The sequence below is a fragment of the Dipodomys spectabilis genome, unplaced genomic scaffold (assembly GCF_019054845.1).
Source record: "Dipodomys spectabilis isolate Male_0828 unplaced genomic scaffold, ASM1905484v1 ptg000233l, whole genome shotgun sequence".
Classification (NCBI taxonomy): domain Eukaryota; kingdom Metazoa; phylum Chordata; class Mammalia; order Rodentia; family Heteromyidae; genus Dipodomys; species Dipodomys spectabilis.
Genome location: NW_024870910.1, coordinates 746800 through 759142, shown reverse-complemented (window position 1 = coordinate 759142; position 12343 = coordinate 746800). Strand labels below are relative to the sequence as shown.

At 46.8% G+C, this 12343-nt stretch overlaps 1 protein-coding gene across 1 annotated transcript; it reads right to left on the bottom strand.

Moving 5' to 3' along the window:
* Window positions 1–4403: 4403 nt before the first annotated feature.
* Tm2d3 (TM2 domain containing 3) lies at window positions 4404–11572 on the bottom strand. The gene is made up of 6 exons (XM_042698510.1): window positions 11466–11572; window positions 11077–11169; window positions 8817–8974; window positions 6973–7147; window positions 6310–6385; window positions 4404–4712 (listed from the first exon to the last, which is right to left on the bottom strand). The coding sequence occupies exons 1-6, from the start codon at window positions 11554–11556 to the stop codon at window positions 4547–4549; spliced, it is 759 nt and encodes a 252-aa protein (XP_042554444.1). The 5' UTR covers window positions 11557–11572; the 3' UTR covers window positions 4404–4546.
* Window positions 11573–12343: the final 771 nt, after the last annotated feature.

Genomic DNA, 12343 nt, shown 5'->3' with positions numbered 1-12343 from the left:
AGTTCTGAAAAAGTTAACTATGAATCTTGCTAATGACTCTGGTTACTAGGTTACAAAATGAGGAGAAAAGATCATTCATAGCTTTTAAACACTGCTAGAAAACTGCTTAAAGTTCACCTTATAAATAGAGAATAATTGAGAAAAAGTTCATGCAATGTTCTTGATGGATAGCTCAGTAGGCAAACGCAGTGTTAGTGATTTTGATGTAAAACATTTCATCTTTGCTCCCATGAAGGACAGCAAAAGTGTTAAGAGAACAATGAGGAAAATCTGAGTCGTGTTCCAAAGTCATAATTTCCTTTTTAGTGTAATGTGGGTGAGATCTGAGGCTGCGAGGCAATTGGAAAAGATGGGTTCCAAGTAGGCACAGGCTTTCCAGGGGAAGCTGGAGGTGAGAGCCCAGGAGACACATGTGTCACCGTTGGTGACAAAGGCATCAGATAACTCTTACTAAGGAATTCAAGGCCACGTCTGGGCTAGAATGCAAGTCTGGGAGGCCTGGGGAGACCCCAGGGCATTTGCACTCACTTGGAGGATCAGAGTAGAAAACATCTGAAACAGGGAGAACAGCCAGCGGGTGCTCTCAATGGCAGTCACGAAGCATACAGTAAAAAACCAGCCGTCCTGGGGAGCAGGCACAGAGCTCATCCTTTCCCCATCTTCCCACCTGCTCCCCTTCTGCGGGAGGGGCAGCAAATGCCCACACTCACCAGGCCTAGGTAAGAGGCATTTCTTTTGAAGAAAGAATACACGCATGATGCATCTCTCTAGGAGAGAGACATGCAACCCAAGCACACAGGAAAATAGAGGTGAGAAGTAAAATCTGACTTCTGCGGAGGGGGGAGGGGGGGGACAAGAAACAGTTATGACTGGACTCCCATAGCAGGCCCAAAGGAGGTCTGCTGCTAGTAGAGGTAAGGGGTGGGAAATGCCTGCCCAGATCAACCAGAGAAATGAGGCAGAGTTTAGCTGCTGGGGAGGGGGGGGGGGGGTTGGGGGCGCGGAAGGAGAGGAGAGCTGAGAGCCCCACACTGAGGTTTAGACCAGGACAACAGGTACCTCTCCTTACACACCATAAGCCAGTGCTAACAAGACGACATGACCAGGAGAGGCAGGAGGTTTGTGAAGAGCCCCTCACTACACACACATGCAAGGATGGCTAAGAGGCAAAGGGCATCTGAAGAATGTTGGGAAAAATCTCCTCACAGCCCAGTCCCCGGCCTAAGGAAAAGGCCGAAGCACCCCTTATTTAGAGAAATCAGAAGCTTTAGCTATACTGAAGGCAGCAACAAGAAACAATGAAACCCAAATCCAGCTCAGCTCTGCAATATGAGGCTGCAGGCCTGAGAGGCCTTTGGGAGCCACGGAGACAAGTTCATATTCAAAGCTGAAAAATCTGGCCTTTAAGCCGGGCGCTGGTGGCTCACGCCTGTAATTCTAGCTACTCAGGAGGCTGAGATCTGAGGATTGTGGTTCAAAGCCAGCCCAGGCAGGAATAATAAACCACTAGAAAACCAGAAGTGACGCTGTGGCTCGAGTGGTAGAGTACTTGCCTTGAGCTGAAGAGCGCAGGGACAGCGCCCAAGCCCAGAGTTCAAGCCCCATGACCAATCAAAACAAAAAAAAAAAAAATCTGGCCTCTGATGTCTACAGGTGATGTCAACAGAAAATGCACTCACTGAAGATCAAACCTCTGCATTTTAGTTATCCCTCCCCCAACCTTTCTATTCCAAGGAGGTCCTAGCCTACAGGGTGGCACGATCCACATCCCCTACCCACGCCACTCCTCCAGCAAATCTTTCCTACTCCATTCACTGACACACATGCCAATCTTCCCTGGACATACCCCGCTTGGAGTTCTACCAGTCCTCTAGGTGGCCATCAGCCCACCATACAGTCAAGCTGACATTCACAGTAAACCAGCACAGGGTATCACTTTTCTTTTGCAATATAATCTGACAGACACAATTTAAGAGATAAACTCTTTGATTTGGCTTGCAGTTTAGCTCGAGGTCTGGACAGAATAGCATGGTGGCAGCAATGTGTGTCAGAGGCTAATCCTCACTGCTTGGCTGACAGGAAGCATCTACAATTCCCCCTTCCCAATTCTTAAAGTTTCCATGCTCTTCCAAAACAGCACCATGAAGTAACACCAAGCATGCAAAACATGAGCCCAAGGACACGCCATCTTCCAACCAGAACACAAGGGAAACTGCATACTAAAAAATACAATAATTGAAATTAAAAACTCATTGGATGGGCTCAGTAATCGATTGGAGATGACAGAGGAAAGATTTAGTCATTTCAAAGACAGATCAATAGTAATTTCCAATCTGAACAACAGAGAGAGAAAATAGGAAGGAAAAAAGGAAAAAGGAGGGGCTGGGAATGTGGCTGAGTGGTAAAGTACTTGCCTAGCAGCAGCATGCATGAAGTTCTAGGTTTGATTCCTCAGTACCACATAAACAGAAAAAGATGGAAGTGGTGCTGTGGCTCAAATGGTAGAGTGCTAGCCTTGAGCAAAAATAGTGCAGGGACAGTGCCCAGACCCTAAGTTCAAGCTCCAGAACTGGTTAAAAAAAAAAAAAATTAAAAGGAAAAAGGAAAGAAAAAAGAGGAGTGAAATTGAAAGTGTAGTCATACAACATGAATGAATTTAATGCCATTGATTATACACTTCAAAGTGGCTAAATAGTTAATGTTGTTACACCTCAATAAAACACACTATAATAAAAAATGTTTACATCAGTAAGAATTTCAAAATACATAAGCAAAAACTAAAACAGAAAGAGAAACCAACAAATTCATCATCATAGTTGAAAACTGCAACACCTCTTTGACAAAACAAAAATATTGGCAAGGATACAGAAATCCTAAAATGTATAATTACTAATTTGATCTTACCAACATGTGCAAAACACGTGACCTGGACGAGCAGAAAATGCATTCTTTAAAGGGAGCATGCGACTCGTTGGGACAGACCATGCTTTGACCCAAACAGCAAAGGAAGCCAGTGTGCGAGCCAGCCTTTGTCACTGCTGAGTAAACACCTGAGAGAAACAACTCAGAGGAAAGATTTATCTTGGCTCATACGTTTCACTCCATGGCAGGAAGGGTGTGGTGGAACAGAGAAGCTCACGTCATGCCAGCTAGGAAGAGAAGAGAGGAGAGCCAAGAGAGGAGAGGGGAGAGGAAGATAAAGGAAGGAAGAAGAGGGGAAAGGGGAGAGGTGAGAGGGGATATAGAGAGAGACCCACTGAGTCCATTCCTGGGTGCTAGCTTATGCAGTTCTCATCAGGGAAAGGTTAGACATTCTCTTCTATATAGAACCAAATAGGACGAGATTCTGGGAAGTTTTTATTATAGTTTTCAAAAGAGCTTCTTCTGGCAGGAAAAGGTCCTTCTCTAAAGAGATAACTGCTCAATCAAGACTCTTGATGTTAAAAAGAAAGGCCAACCCAAACCTCCCTTGGACCTGAATGAACCCCAGGGTGACAAGGTTCTAGGAAATACAAGATGGGCAGTTTCTGCAAATACAAGGAGAAAACAAACATAACAGGGACACGCCATCTAGTGATCTGAAACAGAACTGCTCCCAACTATAGACACCAAACCCCTAATCAGGTTTATGCTTCAAAAGACACATTCTTCAAAGGTAAATTATAACTAAAGTGATTTCATCTCCCTTTCAAGTAACCTATAGTAAGCAAATCCCCTGGAGAAGAAAATAGTTCACCTACTGCATTTATGTATCCTATAGTTTCTAGCTCTTATCTGCTGGTTAAATCATCTGGCTGTTAACACAAACCTTTATCTTTAAGGTAATATTTAAACACAAGTTTGAAAGAAAAGAATAACTGCCTTGTCATCAACCAAAGGTCTACAGAAATCTATAAAGACAAAAATATTTATCACGTAAAAAAATTTTCAACACAACCATGGTGTCAAGAAATCAGCCAATCATAACTGCATGATGGAATGCAGTGAGCTGAAAATGATATTTTAGTTCATCATCATAAACTGTTTTAACTTGGAAAACATACAGAAATTGGTCTTATAAACAATTAAAATAATCTGCAATTTTATTAATTTTTCAGTAGACGACTAATAATTCAAAGCACAGCAACTAGCCACAAGCTTCTGCATTTGACATCATAGACAGAGCTCACAGGAGGGAGGCTCAGGCAGATGCCTCCATTCCTGTTTCTCTCTGTGGTCAGAGCTTGGGTGGTTCCAGGGCAGATGGCAGGGGGTCGGCTGGAGGTACAAGGGCTACGATGTGACCCAAGCAATAGGAAAGGAATTGTACAGGACTTTCATCCACCACAGAAGCTGTTCTCCCAGGTTTAAGAATTTTCAGAGGAAACAAATGTAATTCAGGCAAATGAGAAACAAATTCCAGGTTGGTTCAGTGTTTCATTTTATTTTACCTTCATCGAGGCAAGCAAAGTACAGATGCTGTACATTAAAAACATAATACTTCACACCACATCCGTTCTCACAGGCCAGAGGACTGCTGCTCCCATCAGAAGCACATTTACCACTGCTAAATGTACAACGAGCCATCGGCTGGCCCCACGTACCCAACTCCGATCAACAAGACGTCTATGAGTGTCCAGATTCCCAGGCCGCCGAAACTGAAGAGCTTGCCCAGGCCTTCACGCCACTGGCCTAGGTAGAAGCGGTCTGCGCCAAAGCCCCCAAGGGTGATGCTGCAACAGAACAGCAAAGTGGCTTGGGTTCCACAGTGGGGCCGGCCATGGCTCACCATTACACGGCCCACCGCCACACTGAGTGGAAGGGCTTCAAGTGATCCAAACACCTCATCAGAGCACCACGACCGCTTCACAAAAATCATACCACCAAATAATCACAGGCAACAAGGCCGTGTCCAAAGTAAGTCTATGGCTTTGCATGTGTGAGGCCCTTGGTTTGATTCCTGGCACTAAGAAGAGAATGATCCATTTTTAGCTGAACTGAAATGTTTTTCTCTTCTACAGGAAATGGATGGACGGTACTGCTTTCTAATCCAAGCAGGGACACTTTAGAGGATTTTTCTTTCTTTCTTTTTTACAGTACTGGGGTTTGAGTGAGGGCCTCTCATATATTGGGCTGACCCAGTAAACTGAACCTAGATGAGGGATATATGTCAGGGTTTTGTCGGGGGAGGGGGGTACACTAGTATTGGGATTATTGCTCTTGCTTGGCTTTTTTGCTATGGCTGATGATCTACCACTTGAGGCCTGGTACTGGTTAACTGGAAATGGAGTTTTACAGACTTCTCTGCTTTAAACCTCAGTCCTCCAAGTTTCATACTCCTGAGTAGCTAGAAATATAGACATGAGCCACTGGCATCTGGCTGGGTATCAGTTCTTAGTTTTAATTTGATCCACTTCTGACAAGTGGTATGACCAGTTTAAAAAAAAAATCTTATTTTGTTGTATCTAATTTCCTATCTTGGATTCCTCTTTTGCATTCCAGGTATGCCTTTTGGCCAGGCATGATTCCTCTCTTTGCTCAGGCCAAAACCTAATGCAGTGGCTCTCAACAAGGGACAATTTTGCTTTAGGGGACATCTGGCAATGTCTGGAGACATTCTGATTGACACACAGAGGGGCAGTGTTCTTGGTGCACAACTAGCAGTAGGTAGAGGCCTTTAATGCTGATAAACATTCTGCCACGCTCAGGACAGCTCTGAGAATTACTTGGCCCAAAATGTCAGCAGTGAGAAGGCTGAGAATTCCTGCTCTATGCCACACACGACAGGCCTCAGGGTCCCAAGAGCTGCCTCAGAGTTCAGCTATGGATAGCTGAATTTATGATAGTTTAATTAATGGTTCTACCTGCCTTTCCTGCTGATGGGAAGAACGGATACAATTCTTTTAAAAACTGCTGAAAAGCTGAACACAGCATTCAGATTTTTATGTAAGATATATATGTATAATTGTCTGGATGATAAAATTACAGGTAATTTTTTTAATGTTTCTGCTTTCACTTTTTTCAGTACCATTTTTTTTAAAATAAGAAAAGTTAAAACTTAAAATATGTACTATAAACCCACCTATCTAAGTCAGAAGTTCAGGAGGGAAACTGGCTGGTTCTGTGTCACAATGTCTCTACTCCATCATCCCCAGTGAGTGAAGGATGCCCCTGCCTGCCATGAGACACCGCAAGGTTCTAAGCGGTCATGTGAACTGTTATGTCTCCTGGATGCTGGTGAAGGATGAGCCTGGCCAAGCACAAGGTCGGGAGGATTCCTCTGACCCCAAAGAAATCCAAATGGCATTCAGACATCCACACAGAACCTACCTAAGAGCCAGGGCAGTGGACCACTTGTAGCCTCCAGTCCAGTTGCAGTACAGCATCTTGGGAAAAGTACGATTACCTTAGATAAAGAAGAGAACACTTTATATAAAAATATGGCATAAAAATATTCTCATGGAGACTTTAACTCTGAACAATGACCTTCTCATTCAGAATCTAAACAGTCACCTTTTCTTACAGTAGGAAATGTTATTGCAGGAATGAAAATCCTTGCCATCTGTAAGCCTAGACTTCATGTTTGAATGAGCTGAGTTAGGGTTAGTTAGGGGGAAGTGAAATGCCCTATTAGACAATGAGAGTTGAGGAGTTAAGAGTAAAAGAAAATGATGTGAAATGGTGAAATCACCCACAGGAGAGCAAGCTCAAACTTGACAAGACACAAACCCAGTCACACAGACCAGCTCTCCTGAGGGGAAGAGATATAAAACAGAGTTCTAACTCAACACTTCCCCCCAAATGAAACCCAAATGGGTTGGAGATCTAAATGTAAAAGGCCAAACTTCAAGCTTTGAAAAGAAAATGTCTTTTCTCTCTATCAGCTTGAGGAAGCCTCTGGAGTAGCTAGGATTTATAGGCATGAGCTGCTTGTGTCCTGTGGTGAAATACATCTTAAGACCTCACAGACTTCCCAAAGTCGAATCTGCTTACCCAGGCAATGAATGTGGTCCCGCACTGTGCAGTTGGCCATGTAGCGCTGCCGAGGGCAAGCCACCGTCATGCAGCTGGTGGAATTGGAGCATTCGTAATCTGTGTCAGGAAGCTGCCAGCAAAATCTGCAGGTCATGTTGATGATGAAGTTCTTTTGGAAATTCAGGTCTTGATCCTATGTACAGAGGACACAGTGCTAATTAATTCTAATAGTCGCATGATATTTCATAAGATCACATAATGTGTGGAGCAAAATTCCCAAAACATTTGTATTTAGAATCTAGCAGTAAGTACCAGAACTAGAACACTAGGTACAAATACAATATGGACGCAGAACACTACTGTAATGAACAAAATCTAGACAAATTCACATTATAGTAGTGAAAGCATTTCAAAATGTTAAGCTTATCTCACTACTTTTGTTAAGATCATCATAATAATGAGTGCAGTTGTCTGTAATACAGGAAAAAAACATTTATGCCATAAGGCTGCAGACAACTGGAGGGCACAGAAAGGGCCCTTGGGGAAGGCCCCTGAGTTGGGGGCGAGGTGGAGTCTAGGAGGCTTCCTGAGGCTCCTGTACTACAGCACTGGGCCTCACTCCAGAGTTCAGTGAGGCCCCCGCAGTTTAGAACGACAGGACAAGGGAAATGGCTACACAGCAAGGGGTTCTTCTCAGGTGGGCTGCCTACTGGGCTGGGGTCTGGGAACCAGATGCTTCTCCTCCACGCTCAGGGAGAAGCTCTGCAGCTCTCTGCATTTTAAGTTTGCGAAGCAGGGATTCAGTTCACGATGTCTGCCCACATGAAACCACCTGCTCCCAGCTAAGGAAATCGGCCCCCTCTCATCTCATCCATGTAACACAGAGCCTTGCCCTCCCCACTAGGAACCTGAAGCCCAGCTGAAGGAATCGCCCCTGCTTCAGATACGCAAGGACACAGATCTTCTCCAAGGCCCACAAGGCCCCGTTGCTGTCGTTACATTTCCAATGGACTTCAACCCAATTGCCAGCTACCATTATATTGGAGACAGCTGCAATTGGTAGAAAAGGGAATGCAGGATTTTTAAAGCTAAGGTCCTTTAAGTAAACAAAATATCTTTTGGAAGGGGGAGGGGCAACTGATGGTTAAATTTAGGGTCTCATACATGCTAAACACACTGCTCTACCATGGACCTTAAACCATCCCCTCCCCAGAAATGGGATTTTAAAATTAATTTTTCTTTTCATTAAAAAAAAGTAGTACTGCAGATTGAACCTAGGGCCTTGCATTTGCTAAGCAAGTGCTTTACGACTTGAGCCATATCCCCAGCTGTGTGTGTGTGTGTGATGTGTGTGTGGTGTATGTATGCATGTGCACAGGGCCTGAATTCAAGGCCTGGGTGCTGTCCCTGACCCTTTGTTGTTCAAGGCAAACCCTCTATCCCTTCAGCCATACCACTACTTCTGGCTTTCTGGTGGTTAATTAGAGATAAAGGTCTTAAGGACTTTCCTGCCCAGGCTAGCTTTGAACCTCAATCCTCAGATCTCAGACTCCTGTGTAGCTAGGATTATAAGTGAGAGCCACCAGTGCCCGGCCTAATTTTGTTTCCGAGATAGAGTCTCACTGACTTCAACCTGACTGGCCATCAACTTGTGATCTTCCTGCCTCCACCTCCCAAGTGGCTAGGACTACAGAGGTGTACCACCATTTTATTACAAATCTATTTATATATGTTGCAAGACAATAATAAAAGACTATACAAGTTCTTTCAGACTACGTCCCTTCACAATAGCCACATTGAAATTATACTTTTAACAGGTTTACAGATGTGGTTACTTAGCATAAATAAGCTGCCATACTCACAACACAGGTAACAAACGGTTTCACCGTGCAGTCAAATGTGGCGGGCTTCCCGTAGACACAGGAGAAATTTGTGGCACAGTCCATGCAATCTGCAGGAAGTCTGCTACACAGGCCATTGCTTGGGCACTTGGTTATGTAAGGTGGGATTTCCGTGCTCTCTGTGGGCGGGAGAAAGCTGCTTATTCTCTTAATACTGATCATAGTAATAGAAAAAGGCAGTTTTCCAGGTGAAAAGGCACGAGTGTTAGCAATGAGACACGTTAGAATGAAAAAAAAAAAACATGGAGTTGGGAGTTAAGAGGGAACCCTGCATTGAAAGTGGGGTTCACCACCAGCTAGCCACATGACATGGGAAGCAGGACACTGGTAAAAGCTTTCCATCCACGCCTCCGAGGTGGCTGTGAAAAGCAGAGGTGCTCATGTATAAACAGTGCAGACAAAATGCCTACACGCTGGGGGCTTGAAAACTTAAAAATTTCTTTGAACTTTTCTTGTTATTTAAATTTTTTAAATTAACTCCACTATTTTTAAGGTGAAAAACTAAAGCTCAGACATGGTAGAGGTTCTATACAAGCCCAGAGGGCATCTGTGGTGATCAGAACCATAACAGTAGTCTCTCAATGTCTAATCCAATGCTCTTTTCACTTGAATTCTCTGACTGGGAAATTAAGCCACAGACACATCCCTCACGGCTCCAACTTGGGAAAACATTCTATAATTATTCCACACTGATGTTTCAATATACTATACTGCGCTATTTTTGTATTTGCAGTTTTATGTTACCAGAGTTCCAAATAATTAATTTCCTAGTTGAATAATTCATTAAGTAGTAACTTATTTTCTCCAATTAACCCAACTAGGTGTGCAATATGATTTTGTCAGTTGAAAAGATTAAAAAACCTGCAAGGATGCTTGAGAAGAGGGACTGAAAAATATACAAATGAGGAGAATCTTCTGTTTTCCTAAGAAATACATGTTCTAAATTCAATTATATTGCTGTTGTGGTTTTTTTTTACATCCAAGTAAGAATCAGTATAATATCTATGCCAGTTTCAAGTCACTGAAATAAACATTCAGTTGCTACAGAACAAAGCACAGTAACTTAAAATCGGTTCTTCATTGATAGCTCACTCCTAGTTACATTGTTTGAAGCCAGACAGGGCAGAAAAGTGAGACTCTCATATCCAACTAACCAGCAAGAAGCCATTAATGGAGGGGTGTGTGTGTCAAGCAGTAGAACACCATCCTTGAACAAAAAACCTGGGTCCTGAGTTCAAGACCCAGTATCGGCACAAAAAAATAAACTGGTCTTTCCTGCTGTCATTGTATTAAGTGGCCAATGCTACAAAATACTATTTCCTTTTCTATCATTCCTACTGCTATGTGGCTAGAGGCTGTACACTTTGAATCTCAAAGATGAAATGGCTTTAGGATCAACAGTGAATAATTCATGTCCTCACTCTCTCAGCAGTACCTCCAGACCCAGACTCAATGTCTCTCTCTACCAGTCCCTTTCCTGTTCTGCTAATTCACACAGCACTGGGTGAGGAGTTACTTTCCAACATCACTAACAGGGCTCTAGAAGGTAAACGTGTGTGTGTGTGTGTGTGTGTGTGTGCAGGCGCTAACTGACACAGCACTGGGTGAGGAGTTACTTTCCAACATCACTAACAGGGCTCTAGAAGATAAAAGTGTGTGTGTGTGAATCCTGGGGTTTGAACCTGGGTTCTGTCCCTGAGCATCTTTTTGCTCAAGATTAGCTAGCACTCAGCCACTTGTGCCATAACTCCACTTGCGGCTTTTTTTGGAGGGGTGGTTCTTTGGAGACAAGAGTCTTTGAGACTTTTCCTGCCTGGACTGGCTTCAAACCGCCATCCTTGCAGCTCAGTCTCCTGAATAGTTAGGATTTACAGGCAGGAGCCACTGGTGCTTGGCTGAGGAAAAAAAAAAAATTTGAAAGGTAAGTTGAACTGGTTAAAGGTGCTCCTGATGGAGGAGGTGGAGACATAATAGCAACCAGAGCCAGAAATGAGCGGCAGCAGAGGCTAGGGGGGAGGCAGGACTGCTCAAAAGTACTGTCTCCTGCAAATGGCTGTGTATCTAGCCTTCGGTCCTATACCAGATAATCAAAAATGAAAGGTGACTTCCTACAGCACAAGGAATTTTACGGGCTAGAGAGGAGGGGGGGAGGACGGAGGGAGAAGAGGAGAAAGCACTCGATACAGATAGGCACCTTTACTAGAATAGGAAACGGCCGTACCTGCTGTCCTGGGAACTACGGTGAACGTACGGGCTGGGCCCGGGTCCTTGATTGACTGCGCCAGCGGCTGCGAATGTTCTAGATTTAAGGACCCTACAACAGAGAACCGTGTGATCCCGGGCCTCGAACCCTGTTTGTGGTGACAGGCGCGGGCAGCTCCGGGCCTCCAACGGCAGCAGATCGGACGGAAGGCCGCCAGGGTCGACCCCGGCCACCCGGGAGCGAAGGGCGGACGAGGCCCAGCGCGCGAGCCTCCCTCCGCGACGCCCCGCAGCTGGAGGACCCGGCGGCCGCCGCGCCCGCGCGGGGCCGCCGCCTGCCCGCGATTCCTGGGGTCCCGCGCCCCCGCCACCCGGCTCAAGCCAGCGCGACCCCCGCCGCTGACTCACCCCCGCCGGACAGAATGTAGAACTGCGAGAGGAAGAGCAGCACCCGGCAGAGACAGCAGAGGCCCCGCAGCGCCCCCGCCGCGGCCGCCATCTTGCCGGCGCGCGCACCTCCGGGGGCGGGGCCCAGGGCTCACGCCCGGCGGGGGGCGTGTCCGGCCGCGGGCAGAGGCGTGCAGTGCGCACGCGCGCCGCGGCCGCCGCGGCCGGCTGGGCGCGGTGGCTCGGTTCCCTCTCTCCAGCTCCACGTGGTCCTCTCGTTGGCGTCGCCGTAGCGCAGGCCGGTGCTCGGCCCCCGGCCCACCCACACCTCGCCCTTGGGGTGCCGGAGCCTGGGAAAGGCTCACCCGGGCGAAACCGTAAAGGCGGCTATCCTTTTCCCCGGTAAAATGGCTACTGGGTGCGGGGACGGGTGCGGGGCTCGTCCCGGGAAGTGGCCGAGCGCGGGGTCAGCGGTCACCGCGGGGGTGGCGGAGGGCCCCGGCTCCCCCACGCGCCTCGGGCTGGGACGGGAGCCGGCGTGGGGGGCTGCACCTGGAAGCGGGGTCCCGGGGCGCACAGCCCGCGCGCCTCGCGGCTGGCCCGCGGTGACGCCTCCGTCGCCGTCCGAGCAGGCTCGTGCCTGTCGGCCTCGCTGCGGGGCGGCGGCGGACCAGGTGGCAGAAACGTTTTCAGCACCCCCTCTCAGTCCATAGGTGAGAGCGGTGGCGCGCATCTGTCCTCCCGAAGTATATGGGAGGCCGAAATCAGGAGGATCGCGAGTGCCAGAGAGCCAGGACAGCGGAGTCCGGCAGACTCCTCCGAGGAAGGGAAGCTGGGCTAGCTGCGATGCCAGCTAGAAAGGCGAGCCTAAGTGTAGTGGATCCTGGCAGGGTGGGTGC

Excerpts from the sequence above, each read along its gene's own strand:
- Tm2d3 (XM_042698510.1), bottom strand. The coding sequence starts at position 11,556 with ATGGCGGCCGCGGCGGGGGCGCTGCGGGGCCTCTGCTGTCTCTGCCGG. Across the intron at positions 11,170-11,465 it reads CTACATTCTGTCCGGCGGGG|GGTCCTTAAATCTAGAACAT; the intron begins GTGAGTCAGCGG and ends TCTCTGTTGTAG. Across the intron at positions 8,975-11,076 it reads CGTAGTTCCCAGGACAGCAG|AGAGCACGGAAATCCCACCT; the intron begins GTACGGCCGTTT and ends TCCCGCCCACAG.